This window comes from Saccopteryx bilineata, chromosome 1 (assembly GCF_036850765.1).
Source record: "Saccopteryx bilineata isolate mSacBil1 chromosome 1, mSacBil1_pri_phased_curated, whole genome shotgun sequence".
Lineage (NCBI taxonomy): Eukaryota > Metazoa > Chordata > Mammalia > Chiroptera > Emballonuridae > Saccopteryx > Saccopteryx bilineata.
The window spans coordinates 387,076,104-387,100,807 of NC_089490.1; the positions used below are offsets into that span (position 1 = coordinate 387,076,104).

Below are 24,704 nucleotides of genomic sequence, written 5' to 3' on the forward strand. Positions count from 1 at the left end.
ATTCTCCATGGCTTTCAGAATAAAATTCAAATCCTTTTGCTTAGCACCTGGTTCCTGGACTCCCTCGCCCTTCCACTAGCTGGGCGGGAAAAGATGCTTGGCCGTCTCCAGTTGGCGGGGGAGAGGTGATACCCAGAGGGACCTAGGTTAGGAAGCGTGTCTTCATTCCCACCCTCGCCTTGTTCCGGGTCCTCGTCCACCTAACCCTCCAACCCAGTGCTCCCCTCCAACCCCGGCTCTTTCCTCGGCACCTTCAGCGACTCGGCCCCTCCAAGAGCCGGGACCGCAGAGCTGCCCGGATTGCAGGAGATGGCACCGGAAGCAACAGCGGGGGTGGCGCGTGACGTCAGAGGAAGTGCCGGAGCTGCAGCGTATGATTGGGAGTTGCTGGAGTCGGTGCTGCACTCTTGAACTTCCCCCGAGCGCGGGCGGCGAGGCGGGTCCAGGCTGAGGGTTGCTTTCCAGAGCCGCTGGCCTTTGAACCTGCGCGTCCGGCTCTGTGGGCAGGTGCGGCTGGGTGCTTAGGGCTAGTGCTGTGGGGAACGCCCCTGAGGTCGCTTCGCAGGCGACCTTCGGGACCTTATCCCTAGCCTCCTGGAAGAGAAGGGTCTAAAATAGGGAAAGTTGCTAACCCTCGTTGAGGACCAGGCTCTTTCACGTGTGAGGGTCGCGTAATCTGAAATTCAGACGTGAAAGATAGTGTTTCCTGTTTACAGAGGAGGAAACCGAGGCCCCCAAAGGTGAAGTCATTTGCCGTAAGTCACGCAGCTGGGCAGTGACAGGTCCGGATTCAGAGCTGATCTCCCTGCTGCGGGGTTCTCAGTCTTTATCTGAGTGAAGAACCCCGGGGTGCAGGGAGGGGTCAGTTAACCGTCCCTGGACCTCCACGGACTCGGTGGGTCTGGGGCGGGGCTCTGGAATCTATTTTCAACAGCTGTTCCCTGACACATAGTAACATATCGCTGCCCCGTGAACAGAACAAGAACAATATAGCTAATTGTCGTGTTAACTTTTTAAGGCCTCAATTGAGAGAAAATACCGAACGAGGGCTTGCTTCCTACCCGTTTTGTGAGACTGGAGAGTTGGTATTTGATTCTGCCATTAACTCTTTTGGTGCCGACAGCAGCCTGTGTCATCCCCCTACTTATTAAATGAGAACTACATGCTTATTTCTAGCGAATTTGTTAAACATAGATTTCTGGGCCCAGCCCAGCTCTACTGAATCAGAAGGTGTGTGGGTGGGGGCCTGGTAATTGGTAGGCTAAACGACCTATAAAATGAGCTTGTTACCATTGAGAACCTGAGATGAGAAACTTTCTTAGATAGACCCATAAAGAAATGGATCGTGGTTTTAAAACACATGACTTAAATCTCCGTGGTTTTTGTTTTGTTGTTTTGTTGCTCTTCACGCTCCTGGATTTGCTGTGAACTAAAATTTTGTTGGTAAAAGTGTCAAATTAAATTACATTACTGAACTAAATTTTTTTTGGTCATAGTGTCAAATTAAATTACATTGCTGAGGTGGATTTTTCAACTATCTGAAGACTATAACAATAAATTTTGAATGTTAATATATATACTAATGATTTCTTGAATGATTTAGGTTGAGTCACTTAACTGTGTGGCCCTTAAACATAACCTGCTTATCACCATCTCCTACAATGCTTACTACATCTGTGTCCAACCTTTATCAGATCTTCTGAGACAGACCCTGGATGTTTTTAACAAGCTTCCAGGGAAGTTTGATGGAACCAGTGATAAGAGGATATGGAAATGTTCTTGGAAACTTAGCCTATTTCTCAATTTCCATATATATGGGGTATTAGGTGTAGGGTTTTTTTTTTTTTTTATGTTCTGCTCTTGGGGACTAATAAGAGTAATGAGGTTTATTATCCTGGTTTTAGAATTTCTTAATATGCACTTTCTTGGACTGAAGTGAAAATACTGTACTATAATAATATTGCAAAAGGTAAACCTTAAAGGTAGCAGCCCCGAGGATTTAGCAGGCTCCTTGATTGTGGTGTGAGGACAACTGGATTTTATATTGAAGCTCTGATTGCTGTTGAGCAATCTCTTACACCTGAAAGGATTATAATTACCCTTTAGTAGTACAAGTTTTCACAGCCCCAACTAAAAGCATCTTTATTTTTATTTCTAAACAGGTAACCATTGTGTGGTTCATACCAGGAATGAAATCTGAAAGCTAAGAGCAGAAGCCTTTTTGGTCAATATGGACGACAAAAGACAGCGGGCCCGAGTGCAGGGAGCCTGGGCTGGCTCTGGGAGGAGCCAGGCCGTTAGGCAGCCAGGCCGACACCTACAGGGATCCTGTGCATGTGGGTGTGGACAGCTCTCATCATCTTTGACTTATGTCCCTTTGGTTTATAATAGACTCCCATTTCAGTGTTAAAGAGTTATTTAATGGGGCTGGTATTTTTTCTGAATTGTTGACGGTAAGCTGAGGTTTGATCTTAGTGTTCCTCATCCCTCTACACTCAAATCTTTCAGTGTGTATGTTGAGGTCTTCAATAGACTTTACTAATTAATTTATAGATATCTCAGAGGTCATCTCTAAGTGGATTTTATTTTATTAAGTGAGAGGCGGGGAGGCAGTGAGACAGACTACCACATGCGCCCCAACAGAGATCCACCTGGAAAGCCCACTAGGGGGCGATGCTTTGCCCATCTGGGGTTGCTGCTGCTCTGTTGCTTGGCAGCTGAGCTGTTTTAGCACCTGAGGTGAGGCCATGGAGCTATCCTCAGCACCTGGGGCCAACTTACTTGAGCCATTCATTGGAAGCCATGGCTGCGGGAGGGGGAGACAGAGAGAGAGAGAAAGGGGAAGGGGAGGGATGGAGAAGCAGAAGGTCACTTCTGTGTGCCCTGACCGGGAATCGATCCCAGGACTTCCACACACCGAGCCGACACTCTCCCTCTGAGCCAACCGGCCAGGGCCCTCTAAGTGAATTTTATTAGTCTTTTCTCAGTAGAAGGTATGAGAGCAGACTTCCCCAGGTTTGAGCCTGGTCTCTTTTGCTTCAGCTGCCACTGCTAAGAGCCATCTCCAGCAGAGGCCCGGTCAGACCTGGACAAACAAGGAGCAGCCTCTGTCAGACAGACAGTTTGTATTCAAAGAACCCGAGCAGGTAATTCTTGTTTCTCCTTCAACAGTAACACAGATTTGTTTATAAAAGTTATATTCACCTGGTAGACACTCAAATGGTGGCTGAATAAATTCACTAATAAAAGGAGAGTTAAAGGACTATAATAATGATGAAGTGTAGAGCGTCAGTATCTTAGTGTGTCTGAAATTCTTTGTGTTCTGCCACCACGTTGCGAGCATATGTAATTCCCAGTTTTTTGGTGCAGAGGTTATACCATGTTCAGAAGTTAGAGGTTATAGCGTGACTAGAGCTTTCATTGGTTCTCTGAGCTCTGACAGCCCTAATGCCAGGCTGTCTTAATTAAGTGCTAGAGTAGCAAAGGTCTCGGGGATTGGATTAAAATTTTAGCGACTACAATGCTTGTATTTTCACTTTCTTTTCTGTGGAGAAAAAGGTAAGAAACAGAGAAGACTCACTGTTAATAATATGTAAAAAAAAAAAAAAAAGCAAAGGATCAGGCATCTCATTATAGCAGCAGTTATTAACCTCTTTTCATCTCATGGCACACATACACTAATTATTAAAATCCTGTGCCACACCAAAAAATATAGTTTTTCCTCTCTGACAAAAAAATAGGTATAATTTCGAATAATTCACCAAAAAAAAGGAAAAAAAGTACCTACCCTTTTTATTCCAAAGTGACTTTTTAAAGAATTAGGTGCCTGAACTTGTATATCAGGATTTCTGGTGCCAAGAACCAAGCAGACATGACCAATAAGGTGCAGCTCTCTGATATGACCTCTATATTTATGGTTCACAGAGCATTGTTTCTATTTAACAGTTTCGGGAAAAAGAGGTCAGTGCCCCGACTAAATAGTGAGGCATTGCATGTTTTAAAAATTCTTGTGGCACATCGTTTGAAAACCGCTGTACTATAGTAATGATTTTATGAATAATGATTCAAACCCCTTACTTCACATAATACCTTCTTTTAAAAACCTGGAAAGGTTTTTCCAGAGCTGCTGGCTGTCAGAAAAATGGATTAGTTCCAATTGCATCATCTTATAACCCTCACTGGTAATGGTAAGGTAGGTTCACAAATAGTATATAGAAATAGGGGTTTCTGGTCGGATAGGACAAGCTTGGAGTAAAAAAAAGGATGGTTTTAAACCTGATTTATTTTGGCCAGAAATGAGAGGATATGGCAGTCTGCAGGTCAGCCTCCCTGAGGATGAGGAACCGTTCCAGAGTAAGACCTCCTGTTTCCTTGCAGGTGGTGCGCAGAGCCCCGGAGCCGCGAGTGATCGAGTAAGCACCTGCTGCGTCCTGGAGCCGCTGCCCTCGCTGCAGTGGGGAGCCCGGGGTCCAGCTGCCTTCCTGGAGCCGCTGCCCTCGCTGCAGTGGGGAGCCCGGGGTCCAGCTGCCTTCCTGGAGCCGCTGCCCTCGCTGCAGTGGGGAGCCCGGGGTCCAGCTGCCTTCCTGGAGCCGCTGCCCTCGCTGCAGTGGGGAGCCCGGGATCTTTCCTTCACTGTTTTTTTCCGTCTGGAAGAGATAGCACTCAATTAGTGTCTTAGGCTGGGATATTCCTATCTCAGATGTCTTTAAAGTTGGTCTTTTGAGAAGCCTTTCTGAATTTACTGATCATGTGGAAAATGCAACAGGATATCTTTATGTTAAACTACTGACTGGTGTAGATTTCCTGACCCTGTTTCACTAATATATCTGTAGACAGTAAGCTAAAGTGTCATCTAGGTTAAGACTGAGGGGCATTCTTCCCAAGTCATTGAAACATGGCTCCTTGAAAAGCCTTTAGTTACCATTTTACTAACAATGCCTGTGAAAGCTGCTAGAAATATAGATGACCTCACGATCCACTTCTGAAAAACCACAGAACTGTGCCAGAGCAAGTAAATGATAGTAAACATTCCATTCCATTATATTAAACTGTGTCTAAAATGTTCTTTTCAAAATCTGTTGAGGCATGCATTGACGCCTCTTTTCCTCGTTTTCAGTTTGTTTGATGCACATAAATTGTCAGTAGGAGGCATCTTTTTATTTTAGCAGCTTAGCAGCATGCTTATCTGATTGCTCGTGAGCAGTGTGTTAAGCTGTTTGGTTGTTAAAGGTTGACTTGTATATCTAGAAATATTTGAAATTAACCCAAATATCATCATACTTTCAGAAAGGGTATGTTGTTGTGGCTGTATCACTAGTTAGCTATGTAACCAGTGCCTAAGTAAGTTATTGCCTTCTTTCTAAACTTTAGTTTCCTTGTCTATAACATTATGGGTTTGGACTACTTAATCACTTAAAGCCCAATCTAGTGGCTCTAACATTATTTGATTGTTTTAAAATGCCAATGTGACATTGCCTTCGTTGGTGATAAAAAGAATAAACAAAACTGTGAAACCTGTTACAAGGTACAGATGGGACATTCAGGCTGAAAAAATGGACAGTAATGAGTTTGCAAGTCAGGAGCAAAATGACGGAGCTCATTGCTACTTGACCTTAGGGTTTGTTAGTTTTGATTATCTAAAGTTAGCTATGCTATTTTTTTTAATAACTAGAAATGTGGCTCACATGTGAAGTAAGCCTGCTTCTGAGTAGGGCCCAAATATATCACATTGTAACATTGTGTTCACACTCTGGGAAACCTTATCTGCAGTTCATTCAGAAATGTGATAAATACTGTATATGGCAGTAGTTCTGCCTAAATTTGGTTTAGGGCTTGCACGTCTACCTAAGAGCCAGTTCAGAGATCGTGAACTACTAACTCACACAGCAGAAGGTGGTGTGAAAACTGTTGCTTTCTATTATCCTCTATGACTGATCTCTGTCCGAGAGGATCCAACAGTTACCTTGGTAGAGGCGCCTATCCAGTCAGGGTCGCTTCTCTTACACGGATCTCGCCGCCCTGCACATCTGCAGCAGTTTTGTGCGTTTGTGCATTTGATTAAATTCAGCTAGCTTTTATTGCTCGACTACTATGTGTGCTAGCACTGGGAAACAGAATGATAACTTATTTCTTGTTCCTCAGTAGCCCACAGTCTAGTAAACGAAAGAGACGTGTCATCCGGTAAATTGGAATCCTGTATATGCTGAAACAGTAGATTTGTATGTAAGGTCTTGTGGTAGCACAGAGGATGAGATGTTAGCATTTGGGTGGATTGAAGGTCAGGAAGGTGATGCTGAGCTGAGATTTTGAAGGAAGAATTAGAACTTTCCACTGGACCAAAGCTGGGGTGGGCTGGTTTGGGGCGCTGGATGGCACGGAGGCATTGGCAGCGTGCAGAAGAGCACAGGATTAGAAACATGGTGTATTCAGGAGACTGCATGCAGTAATTGTTGCTGGAGGATGATGAGTTGGTGGAGCTGTCAGGAGGTGCAGCTAGATCACCGGACCTCGAAGGCAGTGCTGGAAAGAAAGTTGGTGGGGAGCCTTTGAAGGGCTCCAGTGAGAGCAGCAACCTCAGTAGACATGTATCTGAAAGCAGCAGATGCTCAGAGCCCTTGCTCTCTGTTAAATGTGTCCCTCATTGGCACCCCTTGCGTGATAAATCCTTGGACTACGTCAGCCTAAATTATGAGTGAGGTGGAAGGGGGTAGGTCGGAATTTATTTATTACTGTCTTCGTGTCTGGGCCGCTCCTGCCAGGACCCTGTTCTCAGTGCCATTAGTGATGTGCTGCCAGCCGGCCCCTTCTCGGTGGGAGAGAACAGGTGGGCTGTGCCTGTCCCATAGTGCGCCCTCATTAAATGACTGTGACGAGCCAGGGCTTCGGGAATGCCAGAGGGTGGCCCTTCCACTGGGGAGAGTGTATTGTTCTGTGTGATACTAACAGGTCTATATTCTTTGTTTCTTTAGCAAAGAGGGTATATATGAAATCAGCCTGTCACCCACAGGCATATCTAGGTAAGTGACATTAGTCATTGTTTCAAAAACATTTGGAAAACATCACCTTAATGCATGAATATACTAATTGTCACCATGAAATATGAGGCATTTAAAACAAATGTATCAGAGCTTACCTATCTAAATGCATTGCTTAGAAATTTCTATAATTAGTCCAGTGGCACTGTCATCATTGTAACCCTTTTTGGAACCTCTCTTTTTTTTTTTTCTTTTCATTTTTCTGAAGCTGGAAACAGGGAGAGACAGTCAGACAGACTCCCGCATGCGCCCGACCGGGATCCACCCGGCACACCCACCAGGGGCGAAGCTCTGCCCACCAGGGGGCGATGCTCTGCCCATCCTGGGCGTTGCCATGTTGCGACCAGAGCCACTCTAGCGCCTGGGGCAGAGGCCACAGAGCCATCCCCAGCGCCCGGGCCATCTTTGCTCCAATGGAGCCTTGGCTGTGGGAGGGGAAGAGAGAGACAGAGAGGAAAGCGCGGCGGAGGGGTGGAGAAGCAAATGGGCACTTCTCCTGTGTGCCCTGGCCGGGAATCGAACCCGGGTCCTCCGCACGCTAGGCCGACGGGAACCTCTCTTTTAAAGCAAGTTTAACAGTCACACAAGAAAGCCAGTTGCATTATTTTGGTCACATCTCGTTGTTAGCCAGGTATGGCTTAAGGTGAGCTTTGGCTCTTTCAGAATATCATATGCATCTTCAAAGAGTAAAGTTCAAGAGAGTGGTCCAAGGTCTTTCAGAGCATTTCTTAAGAAGTCTCTCCAAAATGATTTTGAACTGACTTGCCCTGTTCAAATAAGTATGTATAAATGAGGGGCAGAACCATCATTTGGATATTGTAATATGAATACAATCACAAATGATCATTTCCCCTACAATTGGCATAGTCTCAGAAGACTACTAATTGCAGGCTTCCAATTACTTTTCACAGTGACCCTATGAGGTGGATATTAACCGCATGTTACAGATAACAAAACCCAAGGTTCAGGGGTTAAGTTCCTGCCCAAGGTTCACAGCTAAGCGGTGCTAGAGCGATACTTGAGCCATGTCTGTGGGCCTTGTGCATGCCTTTGTCCGTCGTGCTGCTGTCCTAACAAAAGGGTCTGTTCTGCATCCAAATGAGGTGACATGGGTGGTTTCAGGCCTTGCTTGCTGGGGAGGTGTAGTAAGAAGGGAGGCAGCACCTAGACCAGGGGTCGGGAACCTATGGCTCGCGAGCCAGATGTGGCTCTTTTGATGGCTGCCTCTGGCTCGCAGACAAATCTTTAATAAAAAAAAAATACTGTTAAAAATATAAAACAGCCCTGGCTGGTTGGCTCAGCGGTAGAGCATCGGCCTGGTGTGCAGGGGACCCGGGTTCGATTCCCGGCCAGGGCACATAGGAGAAGCGCCCATTTGCTTCTCCACCCCCCCCCCCCTTCCTCTCTGTCTCTCTCTTCCCCTCCCGCAGCCGAGGCTCCATTGGAGCAAAGATGGCCCAGGCGCTAGAGTGGCTCTGGTCGCGGCAGAGCGATGCCCTGGAGGGGCAGAGCATCGCCCCCTGGTGGGCAGAGCGTCTGCCTCTGGTGGGCGTGCCGGGTGGATCCCGGTCGGGCGCATGCGGGAGTCTGTCTGACTGTCCCCGTTTCCAGCTTCAGAAAAATACAAAAATATATATATATAAAACATTCTCATGTATTACAATCCATTCATTTCCTACTGCTCATATTCATGGTTGCGGGTGGCTGGAGCCAATCACATCTGTCCTCCGGGACAACACCAAATTTTTATTGGATAATGCGTAATGTACACGGGACATTGTATGGCTCTTACGGAATTACATCTTAAAATATGTGGCTTTCATGGCTCTCTCAGCCAAAAAGGTTCCCGACCCCTGACCTAGATGAAGTGACTGCTAACAGTCCATAGCCTGTCTTTAGTGTCCTTTAGTTAATAACAGTTCTTTCTGCTTCAAGGGTGCGCTTGTATCCTGGCTTCGTTGACGTAAAGGAGGCCGACTGGGTGCTGGAACGGCTCCGTCAGGATGTTCCCTGGAAGCAGAGGACAGGCGTCAGAGAAGGTGAGCCGTCGCGAGACTGCGCTGGCCGCTGCCCGGCCTCCCCTTGTGGAGTGCTCTCTCTCCCATTGCCTCCACCGCAGCCTGTCGTCAGCAGAGCTCAGAACCTCGCCTAGACCCCGAGGGTGGCCAGAGATGAGGCAGTCAGAGGGGACAGAAGAAAGGGCAGGTGATACTCAGGGAGCACGGCATGGGAAGGGGCTGGGAGTTTAGGGAGCCCGAGGAAGTCCGGGCGGGCTGGGCTGTGGCTGACGACCGCCCTGCGTGTCCACTGCCTTTGTTACTTCAAACGGTGCCAGTTTTCCTTTCTTCACAGAAAAGTCCAGGCCTCTCTTTTATTTCTGGTTCTACTTGGCATATGTTTTTCCTCAGTCCCTCTTACTGGCTCTTTAGCCTCTTTTGGTTTCATGGGAAGAGTGCAGTCTGCTGTGGCCTCAGCATCTGTCCTCCCCTGAGCTTGTAAAGAGGACTGGACTGGGAACCTGCTCCCCTGCCATCCGCAGCAGCGGTGCCTGCTATACCAGAGGTGGCCACTGGGGGGCGCCTGTGCTCTAGCGTACCGTTCCTTTCTGGAACTTGGAGTGAATTTCAGTTTTCTGTAAAGAAAGAGGCAAAGTATACTGGCTTCATCTGTGACTCAGACAACAGAATAAGAGCCAGTTTTTTCTCCTAACTCTCAGAAGTTTCTATAGCAGGTCTTTAGGGGATAGGCTTTGCTTTGATTGCTGACTTTTATTCAAAAGTAATTGTTAACTTTAAGCAAATTACTGTATTTTTCTAGTACTTGGTTTTTGAATTCGTAAAATGGAGGTAATGATAATACCTACCCCATAAGGTTATTGTGATAATTAATTGAGACTGCATGATAAGTACCTAACATCTCCTGGTACATAGCAGGCCTTCAGTGAATGTAGTGGGTGATACCAGAGTGGGGGAAATAGCAGATTTGTGGATAAGTCCCTCGCTAACTAAACTGGACGTGAAAACGTGACTAGAACCAGCTACATGCTGTGGTTGGTCAGAGCCGTTTTTTCTTCATTCTGAATCAAAGCGGTTTATATGGTGGCACACGGGTCAGCGGTCTGTCTTGATCCTTGTGTGGATGCTGGTGTCACAGACACCTACCGGCCGGGCTCAGACTCTGTATCCTGCTCTTAGACCCTCCCTGCCTGGACCGTTATTCTACAGCATGACTCCTCTGGCTTGTGTCGAAACTGACCAAGTACAACAGCACTCACCTCAGAGCCTTTGCTCACAGTTTCTGCCGACACATACCTTCTCGTCTTCTTCCTTTCAGCTCTTACGCATTCTCTTGAAATCCCGTGTCCTCTGTGCAGGTGGAGCCTTGGCTCAAGGCCCGTCCCTGCTCTGCCTTCGTGTTTCTCACAGTGTTTGCACGCTGCGAGGCGTGGTGGCTGGCACTCAGTACACCTCACGTGGCATTGAACCATTTCAAAGGCCCTGTATTTTCTTTCTTAGATGTAACTTACCAGCAACCAAGACTCACAGCATGGTATGGAGAACTTCCTTACACTTACTCCAGAGTCACTATGGAACCAAACCCTCACGTATGTTGGAACATTGTTGTTGTATTATATGGTTGTGTAGACTATATACCATAAATGTAGGGAACTTTAAAATAACAATAAAACACCTGGCAGAGCTGCATGATGGGCCCCAGTTCAGAAAATCCTCTGGGTTCAGACTGAGTCTTTGTGCTCACCATGAGAAAAAACGGGAACTAAAGTAGACGACTCAGACCCCAGGACCTCAGGAAAGTGAGCCGATTCTTCTGCTAGCTCCCCTCCCCCAGCTTCTCCGCGGTAGACCTGCTGTGTACACCCTGGTGCTCATTTACGCTGGGGCCAGGGTCCCTCCGACTGGCCAGTGAGGTCAGAGTGTCTCTTCATTTCTCAAGCTCTTTCGCCATTGTGGGAGAAAATCGGTGTTTTTCTGGTTGACTGTGTCTTTCTTCCATGGCTGTACTTGTTAGACTTTCAACTTATCATTGCTTTGGCTTGTTATTCTGTTTTTGTTTTTAAAATTTTCCATGACAGTAGTCAAAGCGATTCTAGTCTATAAATTAAGCTTGTCCAAAGGATGAAGTTAAGATCCAAGAAATAGTTCCCTGTTTAGTCCCTGGAATCTTGCCTTTGGCAAATGATGTTACACTTTATGGAAAGAGACTTTGAAGAAAATGGAGTTTTGCTTACGGCATTAGGATAAACAGAAACGTGACATGACATATTTCAGAGCTTCTAATAATTGATAATCATAAACTAGCACTTTACTGAAGTATCCATGGATAAAATATCGCCACGGCTGGGGGAGTACATGGCTTTCTTACGTTAGGAGGTAGCCCTGTGCTTTGTTTTCTAGGTCTGCATTTAGAATGTGATCCAGGGAAGTGTGGAGACCTTCAAATCTGAGGTTGATTTGGAAACATGAAGCGAATTGAATTCGGCCAATCCAGTATAGACTGCTGGCCACGTTTCTGTCAGAATTGATATATCTTTTGTCATAGCAGAGAAGTTGAGGATTAAACAGGCTGTGGGGAAGAAGTTTTTTCTCATTTGTTCTAGTTAATCTTTTAGAAAAGGATTTTCAACCCTAGTTTTACTGATTGGGGGATGGATAATTCTTTGTGGTTGGATTGTCCTGTGCATTGTAGGGTGTTTAGCCATGAGTTAATCTGGCTTCTACCCACTAGATATCCAGAGCATCCCTCACCAGGTCATGACATCCAAAAATTACTCCAGACATTACCAAACATCTGCCAAGGGGCAAATTGCCTCTGGCTAAGGAACACTTTTTTACAATAAACATAAGGCACATAGAGCTGCTGAATAGAGTGGCCTTTTATGTATGAAGGATGTAACAACTCTTAAAGAGAATTTCCTTTAATGACAATCCATTTTCTATAACGTGAGCAATACGTGTTTATTATTGAAAGTTTAGAAACTGCATATAGCATGAAGAACACTAAACTTTTGGATGATTATTCTATCTGATAGTTTGGTTCCAGTCTTTTCGGTTTATTTTAGGCAAATATATGTAGAGAATAAAATAAAATATATATATTACATTTCTTTTTTTAAAAATTTGTTTTCTTTTCCAGTTACAGTTTACTTTGTTTTATTCTTTTGTTTCAGGTGTACAGCATAGCGGTTAGACAATCATATACATCACAGAGATATACTTTAATATTTCAAGTACCTGCCTGGTACCATATGTAGTTACTACAGTATTACTGACTGTACACCCTCCTGTACCCTGCGTCCCCGGGACTGTTTGTGACTGCAGTTTGCAGGTCTCAATCCCTTCACCTTTTTTTTTTTTTTTTTTTGTATTTTTTTTTTGTATTTCTGAAGCTGGAAACGGGGAGAGACAGTCAGACAGACTCCCGCATGCGCCCCACCGGGATCCACCCGGCACGCCCACCAGGGGGCGATGCTCTGTCCACCAGGGGGCGATGCTCTGCCCCTCCGGGGCATCGCTCTGCTGCGACCAGAGTCACTCTAGCGCCTTGGGCAGAGGCCAAGGAGCCATCCCCAGCGCCCGGGTCATCTTTGCTCCAATGGAGCCTTGGCTGTGGGAGGGGAGGAGAGAGACAGAGAGGAAGGAGGGGGGGTTGGAGAAGCAAATAGGCGCTTTTCCTATGTGCCCTGGCCGGGAATCGAACCCGGGTCCCTTGCACGCCAGGCCAACGCTCTACCGCTGAGCCAACCGGCCAGGGCCTCCCTTCACCTTTTAATCCAGTCCCCAAACCTTCTTTTCTCTGCCAACCAGCAGTCTATTCTCTGTATCTGTGAGTCTGTTTCTATCTTATTTGTTGTTTATATTTTTCTTTAGAGCCCACATAAAAGTGGAATCATATGGTTTTTGTCTGTCTTTCACTGACTTATTTCCCTGAGCACATACCCTCTAGGTCCCTCCATGCTGTCACAAATGGTGAGATTTCCTTCTTGTTTATGGCCAAATAATATTCCATTATATATAGATATGCGCCAGCACTTTATTACCCACTTGTCTGTTGATGGGCACTGCGCTGCTTCCAGATCTTGGCTTTATAAACAATGCTGCGGTGAACATAGGGGCATATATATGCTTTCAAATCAGTGTTTTGGATTTGTTTGGATATGTTCTCAGAAGTGGAATCCCTGGGTCATAAGACAGTTCCATTCTTACGTTTTTGAGGTAACTGCGTCCTGCCTTCCACAGTGGCTGCACCAGTGCATTTCCATCAACAGTGCACAAGGGTCCCCTTTTCTCCGCATCCTGGAGAAAACAGTTGTCATTGTGGATTTACTGATGACAGCCATTGTGACAGATGTGAGGCGATATCTCAGTATGGGTTATTTAATGTTGATTTTGGAGAGAGGGAGCAGGAACATGTCCCTGTATGTGCCCTGACCAGGATTGAACCGGTGACCTCTGCACTTCTGGGTGCTCTAACCAACCATGCTGTCCAGCCTGGGCTCATTGTGGTTTTAATCTGCATTTCTTTGATAATATGTTGAGCATCTTTTTTTCTGTCTATTGACCATCTCTGTGTCTTTGTTGGAGAAGGTCTATTCAGGTCTTCTGCCCATTTTTTAATTGGATTTTTTTGGTGTGGAGTTATATGAGCTCTTTATAAATTTTAGATATTAACATCTTATCAGATATATTATTGGCAAGTATTTTTCTCCATTCAGTAAGTTGTCTTTTTGTTTTGTTGATGGGTTCCTTTGCTTTGCAAAACTTTTTAATTTGATGTAGTCCCATTTGTTTAGTTTTTTGTTGTTGTTTTGAACCAAATCAAAAGATATGTCCCTTTCTCAAATTTTTAAAGAGGAAGTCATTAATGTGTGTGTGTGTGTGTGTGTGTGTGTGTGTTGGGGATAATTGTTTAATTATTTTTTAATTTTTTCATTGATTTGAAAGAGGGAGGAGAGTAGGAGAAAGAGAGAGAAAGAGAGAGAGAGAGAGAGAGAGAAGCATTAACTCGTTCCATTTAGTTGTGCACTTCCTGGTTGTTTCTCATACATACCCTGACCTGGGATTTAACCTGTGACCTCAGCGTGCTGGGACAGTGCTCTAGCCAGTGAGCCACCTGGCCAGAGTCTGTTTAACTTTAAAATTATTATCTCAGGCTTAATATCCATAGCACAGGAGCAAGCAGATTCGGTCATAAATTATTTAACTTCTTTCAGTCTTTGTTTAAATTAAATCTTGTATGAACCCACTATGTGAAAACAGAAGAGCACCTCGCCCGGCTGGGAGTCGCACCAGCCTGACCTTCTCTTTCTCCCGTGGTAATCCCGGAGGCCCTGCTGCGGGACCTGCTACTCTACAGAACACTGTTTGGAATCCACTGAATGGGGCCTTTTACTTCTGTGATTCCTGTTTTCTCAGACTTTCCCTCAGATGTCTTTTAAGGATAGAATGTCTTCACTGAACAGTGAGATGACGCTGAATTTTAATTTAGACTTTCAGTTCTGAGGGATCTGTATATAGCATATTGGTTGGAGAGTCTAAATTAATCCTCGAGTTCATTATCCCCTTTTCCCTCCTTTTCTCCATACTTCACCACCAAAAATAACCAAGAAAAAATATATAGCCACTTAGAGACGTAATGCAAACTTGCTGTTATCACAGTGCGCAGTCCTTAAGCAAGTCAGGGAAGTGCTAATTAGTTTCTCAGTCACATTGCAGAAAAGCTATGTTTCTCCTTTACTTTCTTGTTTTTCTTGTTGAGTATAATTCTAGCATCTGATCTTACCTCCATGAAGTTAACCTTAAAGCCATAAAATAAATAGGAAATCCAGCTTGCTAACATTACGGAATTTCACTTTGAAAGTTATTCTCTTGAACATAGGTTAGTTTAATAATATTTGTTTTAGTGACCTAGTTGTGTTTGTTTATATCGCTATTTATTTTTTTAAATTCTCTGGTTAGACTGTAATATTCATAACTAGGAATTCCTGGTTTTACCCTGGTTTCCTTATCACACAAAGCTGAATGATTCCTGCATGTGATTTTACCTGCCGGTGTCCAGGGGATATACTTAATGATAACACTGTGCTTTTCTTTGCTGAAGATACATTCCTTTACTATCAGACTAGAACATGGACTTTGAAGGGTTTGCTAATGTATCAGTTCTCGAAGTACAATCTGTGGACCCTGGAGGGGGGCACGGGATCCTTTTTGGAAGTCCACAAGGTCAAACTTTCTATAATAATACTAAGACTGGATGACATTTTCACTGTGTTGAATTTGCACTGATGGTGAATAAAAAGTAATGGTGGATACAACTTAGTTTGACCCAGGGATTGTCATCCAGCTGTACTAGTCACCATTGTATTCCTCACATTTGTGCACTTCCAGTTCAGAAAAAAATGCTAGTTTCCTTTAAGAACATTCCTCAGTGAAGCGGTAAACATTAATTTCATTAACTCCCAGTCTTTTAGTACATGTCTTTAATAGTCTGAGGAAATGGAAAGTACGTATTAAAACATTTCTGCTTTGAGCCAAGTATGATGGTTGTCAAGAAAAAACATGTGTGATTGTGTAAGCTGTGAGCTGGACTGGCTTTTTCCTAGACCATTTTTCCTCGGAAGAACAGCTGGCCGAACCAGCTATGGTTATTCAGACTTGCATGTTTGGCAGACATATTCTTGTAAATGAATGAAGTGTCACTTCAAGGAAAACAATGAACAGGATTTATTACTAATATAAAGGTTGAGTTTTCAAGCAAATGTTAGAATTTTGGAAAAACTCATAACTGCCACCTTGAGCCTGACCTCTTCCCATTATTTTGCCTTTTCTGGTGAGATCCATGCTAATATTAATGTCTGTGATTTTAAAAATATTCTATGGGCCCTGGCCAGTTGGCTCAGTGGTAGAGCGTCGGCCTGGTGTGCAGGAGACCTGGGTTCGACTCCCGGCCAGGGCACACAGGAGAAGCGCCTATCTGCTTCTCCACCCCTCCCGCAGCTATGGTCTCTCTCTTCCCCTCCCGCAGCCAAGGCTCTCTCTCTCTCTCTCTTCCCCTCCCGCAGCCAAGGCTCCACTGGAGCAAAGATGGCCCGGGCGCTGAGGATGGCTCTGTGACCTCTGCCTCAGGCGCTAGAATGGCTCTGGTCGCAACAGAGCGATGCCCCAGATAGGCGTGCTGGTGGATCCCGGTCGGGCGCATGCGGGAGTCTGTCTGACTGCCTCCCCGTTTCCAACTTCAGAAAAATACAAAAATAAAAATAAAAAATTCTATGATGAAATGTATCAACAGTTAGCAGATCTGCATAACTCAGTGAACTAATATTTTCCAGATGACCAATGCTTGATGTTACAGAATCATACAGGATTAAAAGATCCGTTCAAAATGTAAGAATGACCAGTGGATTTAAATATAACAGTGTGAAAAGTTTGTTCATACAGTGTCGACTCCACATCGCAGCCAACCTTTAAGGAATCAGTACTTGATGAGTTTGGGTGTAATATCAAAGACTACCTGTAATTATTTGAAAAGGCTAATTCCTCTCTTTTTTAACTATTATACATATCTTTGTGAAGGCACTTTTTTATACATAGTTCAACAAAAACAGTATGCTGTAAGAGATTGAATGCAGAAGCAGGTATAACAGCCAACTGTCTTCAATTAAGCCAGACATTAAAGAGCAGCAAAGCAGTGCTGCTCTTGTCATCCATTTTTTTGTATTAGAAAATGTAGTTATTTTTTATAAAATAATAATTTGTTGGCATGTAATTGCTTTTTTATGTAAATTAACCAATCACAAAACTTTTTAAGTGGGTTAACCAATAATAAAATTTTTATTTTTATTATTTTGTATTTTTTCGAAGTTAAAAGTGGGGAGGCAGTCAGACTCCTGCATACGCCCTACTGGGATCCACCCAACATGCCCACCAGGGAATGATGCTCTGCCCATCTGGGGTGTTGCTCCATTGCGATCAGAGCCATTCTAGCGCCTGAGGCAGAGGCCATGGAGCCATCCTCAGCGCCTGGGACAACTTTGCTTCAATGGAGCCTCGGCTGCGGGAGGGGAAGAGAGAGAGAGGAGGGAGAGAGGGAGGGGTGGAGAAGCAGATGGGCGCTTCTCCTGTGTACCCTGGCCGGGAATTGAACCCGGGACTCCTGCACGCCAGGCCAACGCTCTACCACTGAGCCAATTGGCCAGGGCCCAGTTTTAATTTTTAATATAGTAAATATCATAGCTGTAACTCATACAAACAGAAGTTCTGTGGGGTCCTCAATAGGTTTTGATAACTGTAAAGTTTGAGAACCACTCTCCTAAAGGAAGCTCTTGAGATTTCTTGGAGAAAAGACAATTCTAACAAGAATCAATACAAGTTATGCTGCTTTTAGCTCCAAAGTGCACCCTAAGGTGTGGAGGCCTTAGTTTACTGTAGTATAGACAGTGGTTTCTGAAGTATAAACCACATAAAGGACGTGCTCAGGAGGCAGGGCTGTGGGTCTGTTTAAATCTTCTGTCGTTCACGGACCATACACTTATCCAGGCCATGTCATGATTCCATTTGTAGAAGAATATTTTTTCCTATCAGGTTATGTTTTTAGGAAGCTACCCAGTCTAGAAGTATTAAATATCTTTTTTTTTTTTTAAATTTTTTTTCTGAAGTTGGAAACGGGGAGGCAGTCAGACAGACTCCCACATGCGCCCGACCGGGATCCACCCGGCATGCCAACCAGGGGGCGATGCTCTGCCCATCTGGGGCGTCGCTCTGTTGCGACCAGAGCCATTCTAGCACCTGAGGCAGAGGCCACAGAGCCATCCTCAGTGCCCGGGCCAGCTTTGCTCCAATGGAGCCTTGGCTGCAGGAGGGGAAGAGAGAGACAGAGAGGAAGGAGAGGGGGAGGGGTGGAGAAGCAGATGGGCGCTTCTCCTGTGTGCCCTGGCCGGGAATCGAACCCGGGACTCCTGCACACCAGGCCGACGCTCTACCACTGAGCCAACCGGCTAGGGCCTTAAATATCTTTTTTTTAAAGCAATTCTGCCATTCACAATGAAATAGGAATAGAATGAACAGAAGGCCACCCAGCAAGGAAGTTGTTTTACGCCTTGACTTTAGTCTGTGTTTGCTAACTGCCCGACAACCCGCCAGTGCTGGTGGTAAACCACACTCACTGCTCTGCTTACCACCTTAGTGACTTACCATGGTGACAGCCCCAAAGATGGTGACAGTTGCTTCTTTTGAGGGTCACATATTTAACATGGAAAGCATGAGATGGGTAGACAGGCCTGGTCCCCACTACATTGTTACACTAAATTTAGTACCTTAATAAAATTGCAGGGGTCAGCTTCTTTCAAAACAGAAATAATGGGCGGAATTAAACTACTCTTCTGGTTTCTGTTTATTGCATCCGAGTGGTTTGCTTATTTCTTGCTTCTGTTTCTTTTCTTTTTTTTTTTTTGTATTTTTCTGAAGTTGGAAACGGGAGGCAGTCTGACAGACTCACACATGCGCCCGACCGGGATCCACCCGGCATGCCCACCAGGGGGCGATGCTCTGCCCATCTGGGGCGTTGTTCTGTTGCGACCAGAGGCATTCTAGCGCCTGGGGTAGAGGCCATAGAGCTGTCCTCAGCGCCCGGGCCATCTTTGCTCCAGTGGAGCCTCGGCTGCGGGAGGGGAAGAGAGAGACAGAGAGGAAGGAGAGGGGGAGGGGTGGAGAAGCAGATGGGCGCTTCTCCTGTGTGCCCTGGCCGGGAATCGAACCCGGGACTTCTGCACGCCAGGCTGACGCTCTACTACTGAGCCATCCGGCCAGGGCCACTTCTCTTTCTAATATGACTGATTTTGCACTTTGTTTCTGTTTTCCACCTGTGTCTCTGCCCGTTTTCCTGGCCCGCTGAGTGCAGTGGCACCCTGTGCTGCGCACACTGAAGAGCCGCATTGAGGAGAACACCGGCCACACCTTCAACTCCTTGCTCTGCAACCTTTACCGACACGAGAAGGACAGTGTGGACTGGCATAGCGACGACGAGCCCTCGCTGGGGAGGTGCCCCGTCATCGCTTCGCTCAGTTTCGGTGCCACACGCACTTTTGAGATGAGGAAGCAGCCTCCACCAGTGAGTAGTCTTCTTTTCTTTTTCTTCTTCTTCTTTTTTTTACAGAGACAGAGAGAGAGTCAGAGAGAGGGATAAATAGGGACAGACAGACAGGAACGGAGAGATGAGAAGCATTAATCATTAGATTTTCGTTGCGCATCGTGACACCTTAGTTGTTCATTGATTGCTCTCTCATATGTGCCTTGACCACGGGCCTTCAGCAGACTGAGTAACCCCTTGCTCGAGCCAGCGACCTGGGGTCCAAGCTGGTGAGCTTTTGCTCAAACTAGATGAGCCTGCGCTCAAGCTGGCAACCTCAGGGTCTCGAACCTGGGTCCTCAGCATCCCAGTCCAACGCTCTATCCACTGCGCCACCGCCTGGTCAGGCTTCCTTTTTTTTTTAATGTTCTTCCTGCTTCCTGTTACTCTGTGACCAGAGGAGAGCTCCGAGTTTGAGATTTCGAGGGTATGTGATTTGTTGATGAAACATTTTGACATGATGCTTACCCCATGGTTAACTTTTGACTTCCAGAGTGCCCATTCAGTCATTTCCTCATCAACAGACCCTGCCTGCCACGTGCCAGCTGCTGGGGGCTCATTGCCACTGCTGGACAGGACGGACGCAGTCCCTGTCCTCATGCAGACAGATATTCCTAGTTATTCAGATAATTACAATGATAATGAAGGCCGTACAGGAGCACTTTGAAAGAGATGGCTTAGGCTAGTGGGGGAAGAAGGGACAGGAAAGAGGCTCGAGGAAGAACAGCGAAGCACACGTTCTTCATGGCACGGCTGCCGCCCCCGTGACAGCGCGTCACGCAGCTTTGTGGCCTTCTGTCTTCTGAGATGCTGGTGGGTCTGATTCTTTCAGAGAGGAGACTCGAACCAGATTACCAGACGTGGTCTGTCCAAGAGAGGCAGAGACTAAACTGACTGTAATAACTTCACTCTTCCTTGCCAGCTCTTACATACACCACATGACATTTTTCAAATCAAAAAGTATAGAACCTTATGACTCCAGTAGATAGAAAGAGAGTAGGAACTCTAAGAAAAGAGCAAATCTCGGCCCTGGCCGGTTGGCTCAGTGTAGAGCATCGGCCTGGCGTGCGGGGGACCTGGGTTCAATTCCCGGCCAGGGCACATAGGAGAAGCGCCCATTTGCTTCTCCACCTCCCCCTCTCCTTCCTCTCTGTCTCTCTCTTCCCCTCCCGCAGCCAAGGCTCCATTGGAGCAAAGATGGCCCAGGCGCTGGGGATGGCTCCTTGGCCTCTGCCCCAGGCACTAGAGTGGCTCTGGTCTTGGCAGAGTGACGCCCTGGAGGGGCAGAGCGTCGCCCCCTGGTGGGCGTGCCGGGTGGATCCCGGTCGGGCGCATGTGGGAGTCTGTCTGACTGTCTCTCCGTTTCCAGCTTCAGAAAAATACAAAAAAAAAAAAAAAAAAGAGCAAATCTCTACCAAATTATATTATTTCCAGAGTTTGTGCCTTTTTCTAACCAGGTTCCCAATCATTCATTTTATAACATTAAACGAGACCCAGTCAGTATAGGACTGCAGGGCTATGTCCTGACTATGACTTAATCCAGACCTCATAATTATTATTAGAGAGGCAGTCTCATGTCTGTTCTTCATCAGATACACTTCTCTGAGTATGCACTTAATGGACTGAACTGTTTTCCTGACATGCATTTGAGTTTCCAAGCACAGTATTTTGAAGCCTGATGTGTTATTTGGCATTTATGCTATTTAGCACTGTTCATTGGTACACTTTCCATTAATTTAGGTTTTCTTTGCTTTGTTTACGTAGAAACTTTGAGCTGTTTAGCAGGGGATTGTCACTGACTGTTGAGTTACTGAGTGAAGCTGCTCCCTGCGCACCTTGAGCAGCCTTTGCAGTGTCCTTGGCAGTCAGCCTTCCCCAGGCCAGGGAACGGCCCTCGAGAAGCAGTCTGCCCTACCCTCACCGTGCTCCCCTTAAGTCTGGTTAAATCCCAGGTTCACGCATGTGGGGAAGTTGGCCTGCCGTTAGAAAGACTCCTGTTGTGTGAATCACAGAGAAACACCATGTCTCATTTTTCAATTCACATCGTCTTCTCAAGCCAGACATGTGGAGCACCAGCTATTTGCTAGGTGTGGTCCTGGGAGCTGAAGCTGCAACAGTGCGTCCGATGCTGCTGTCGGCCCCTGTGGGAGCTCGTGGTCTGGCGCACGCTGGTGCTGTTCTGCCTCCTGGCGTCGTCCTTCCATCCTGGTCGGCAGAGAAGCTGTAGTGTGTCCAGTATAATCTTCACTGTAGTCCTAGACTCTAGTTCTTCACAATTGTTTTCTTCATTGCCAAGTATCTGTACATCAGTTACTGTTTCTTTGTACACCTACAGTTACCACGACCTCCTTTTAAAAAACATTTTTGGCCTATTTATTGATTGAAGTTTAAGAATTCCCAAAGCATGCTTCCTGGATGATTAGTTTTACTGCAAAGCAGTTTCCGACTAGTGTTAAGCGTTAACAGTGTTCTGGTGCCCAGAAGACCGCCATTCCTTTCGCCTCCAGGAAGCAGAAGGTCTTCACTTACTGATAGAAGACCCTCCTGGTGACCAAGAGCTGTTTCTTGGTGATATCCTCCAATTATGTTACAGGTTAATGTATGAATGGGGACTATTCAATAGAACTGTCACATGGCATTGCTTCTCAGGAGAGCCACTTGGAACGAAGTCTCTGTTTGAGAAGGAGACTGGTCATACAGAAGTTGATCTTCTCAAAGCTTCTTGAGTCTACTTCGATGAACATGCACGAAAGCACAGGCCATGAAACACTGAAAATGGGCTGAAGTCCCTTTAAATGTCTGCCAGGAGCAAGGGAATCTGCACTATAACTATAGTAGCTGATTTGATAAAAATGCAGATCTAATAAGAGAATTTGTCAGATCTTGAAACAGTGTTGGCTGAGGAAACATAAATGTGTCAGTACCTCAAGTATTGACTCAAATAAGTTTTGGCTTCCTACATAGTCTGACCTGTGATTGAATTTGATACAATTGTGAATATATTCCTTCAGTCCTGGCTTTTGTTTAAGATGGGGATATTAAATGTTAATATATCTGAATTATAATCATGCATATGTGAAGAGAGTTTAAAAATGAAAATTTCCCCCCAGAACCTATAAGTCCCATTTTTGGGTAATGGGGGACCTAATTTTAAACATTTTGAAAGACACCTTTAAGTTTCCTTAACAGACAGAGACCCGGGGCCCTGCCGCTCTGGCTAAACCGGAGTGCAGAAGTCTGTGTTTGAGCCGCAGCCTTGGGCCTGGACCTGGGTACACCGTCTTCATCTTCTCACAGTGGGCCCTTTCTGCAGGACTGAGAGGAATGGTCAGTGCAAGGCCTTGTCTACCTTTATTTCTAATCTGCAGCGACACTGCTGAGAACATGACTCATGATGCATACAACCCAAGCTAAAACGTAAAGTAAAAAGCCTAAATTTGGTTCATCTTTGTGGAATTTGTAGTCTGACTTTCTGTAACTCTTAGGCACTTACCTCGGTATGCCGCTTGAGATTGTAATTTTCCTATCTGTCACCAAGACATTCAGAGTGTGCTAGAGGTTGTCGGGGGAATCTCTTTCAAAGTGCAGCTAGTTCCAACCTATCAGAAGAGAGGCTAGTATCTGACTTCAGTCAGTTTCTCACCTGAAACTGACAGAGAATCCTGAGATTTCCTGCACTTCATTTAAATAGTACAGGTTTGAGACAGAAAAGCATCTGTTTGGGGCACTTTCAAAGAGAACTAGTCTTTCTTTCCTTCTTACACTCCCCCTCCTCCACCCCTGCAGCCCAGCTGTTTGCTTTGGTCTGGCCCCTGAAGCAGGTCTTTGGCTGCGGAGCCTCTGAAAGCTGCCCCAGTGCCACACGCGGCGTCCCTCACAGTTTCTCCCTGTGCTGCGGGTAAGGAGGGCTTTGTTCCCTGCAGCAGCCCTGCCCCTCTGAGTCACGCTGTGGGCTCGGCTGGCGTCGTGCCTGCATCGGCCCGGGCTGCAACATTTCCCTCCTCCTAGAGGCCAGTCCTTGTTCACTGTCCTGTGTCCAAGTCTGCCACCGGCTCACTCCTGATTGGAGAGGAAGTTATGTTCCCTCTGAGGGTAGTACACCGCTTGGGGGCATCGCAGACTTGCCTGATCTCGCTCTTCCATCACCCCTCCCCTTCTTCTGTTAATTCAGTTTAAGGCTGGAGTGAATAGCACCATGTCTGTCTTCTGGCCAATGTCAGGCCATACAGTCTTAAGATAAAAGTAAAGCTTACCAGATATACCTAAGGAGACATTTTTTCGAAACCAAAACCTTTTTTGATTCTACCGAGCTGAGTTTCTCTGCACTCCTCGTCCCGAACGCAGTTGTTCTTTGTAGACTGCATCATGTCCCTGCTGTAAAGATGAGTCTGGTTCCTCCCGGCTAGCCTTAATTCTACACTGAAAACAAGCTGGAGAGGAACTATAAAAGCCATTTGGCAGGCTGCTATTTCTCTGTCAGTTACCATGGAAACCGTGATGGCTGAGTTGGGGGGGGTTATTAGATAATAGCAGGAAGTTTGTGATGCACTGGAGATTTAGATGCCGAAAGCCTTGTTTTTCTAGCAGATTACTCATGGGTAAGTTTTGTCTTCCACTGGCTGGGTTCCGAAGGCAAGGGGCTTCTCTCTATGTCAGGGTGACTGAGTTGAGGCAAGTTAGGCATTTCTCTAACCACTCCTCCCTCTGGCACCTTCTGAAGGACAGGAACCCTGCTCATGTCACCAGGACGGCTGTCACCTCACGGAGGTGGCTGCAAAACCACTCGTCACAGTAGCCAGCGCCCAGTGAATTGCAGTTCCTTATGCCTCTTGGCTGTTTGTTTTTATACACGCTACTGGGAAGAGTGTCGTATAAAAAGGTCAGTTGGATCATAAATACTGACATTTTTCCAGTACTTCAGAAGAAATGAGGATATTGAAGTCCAAAATAATACAATATTGACTAGCTTCAATTTGAAAACTGCATAAACCGAGAGCAGTATTTAATGGAGTAGTGGCCCCCCCAGCCAGCCCCCTCCACCGCTGCTGTTCCAGGCATCCATCCCGATTTCAGATTCTGCCCTGAGAAATTACAAGAAATTTGAAAGAAATCATTGATAACCATCGTCTTTAATATATTCCCTAATGAAATTTGGAAAATCAAATTTTGTTTCCTGTTTCTGTCGCCGATGTTGGTAGAAGGCACTTACCTGCCTCATTTCTCCTTCCTCCCTTTCTGTAAATGGGGTGACAATTGGTAGCTGCTTGATGGGAGTAATAGAAGAATCTTCCCGAGAAAGGCACAGTGAATTCTGAGGCTGTTCTAAATGGCAGGTGCCATGTGGACTTTGTAGACGTGGGACTGACAAAGGACGTGAAGAGCAGTGATGCTGACCTGCGCGGCTCCCTCGCCTGAGAGGAGAGGGAGGCCTGGAGCGGTAGAGCGGCCTTTGCGTCAGGAAGGGGCTGAGTTTTCGAGCTCCTGTCTCTGCGGTCATTTATAAATGGGTTGGGGAGTATGAGTGAGTGG

General features: G+C 45.9%; 1 protein-coding gene across 3 annotated transcripts in view; it reads left to right on the forward strand.

Moving 5' to 3' along the window:
* The first annotated feature begins 415 nt into the window (after positions 1 to 415).
* ALKBH3 (alkB homolog 3, alpha-ketoglutarate dependent dioxygenase) overlaps positions 416 to 24,704 on the forward strand; it is a 35,442-nt gene continuing 11,153 nt past the window's right edge. The window contains exons 1-8 of one of the 3 annotated variants that reach the window (XM_066251319.1): positions 416 to 507; positions 2,163 to 2,336; positions 3,043 to 3,146; positions 4,378 to 4,412; positions 6,969 to 7,016; positions 8,970 to 9,073; positions 10,550 to 10,638; positions 18,948 to 19,157. In XM_066251319.1, the coding sequence (XP_066107416.1) occupies positions 2,231 to 2,336; positions 3,043 to 3,146; positions 4,378 to 4,412; positions 6,969 to 7,016; positions 8,970 to 9,073; positions 10,550 to 10,638; positions 18,948 to 19,157 (696 nt within the window). In that variant the 5' untranslated portion in view covers positions 416 to 507; positions 2,163 to 2,230. The other 2 variants (XM_066251320.1, XM_066251321.1) reach the window with 2 other exon arrangements.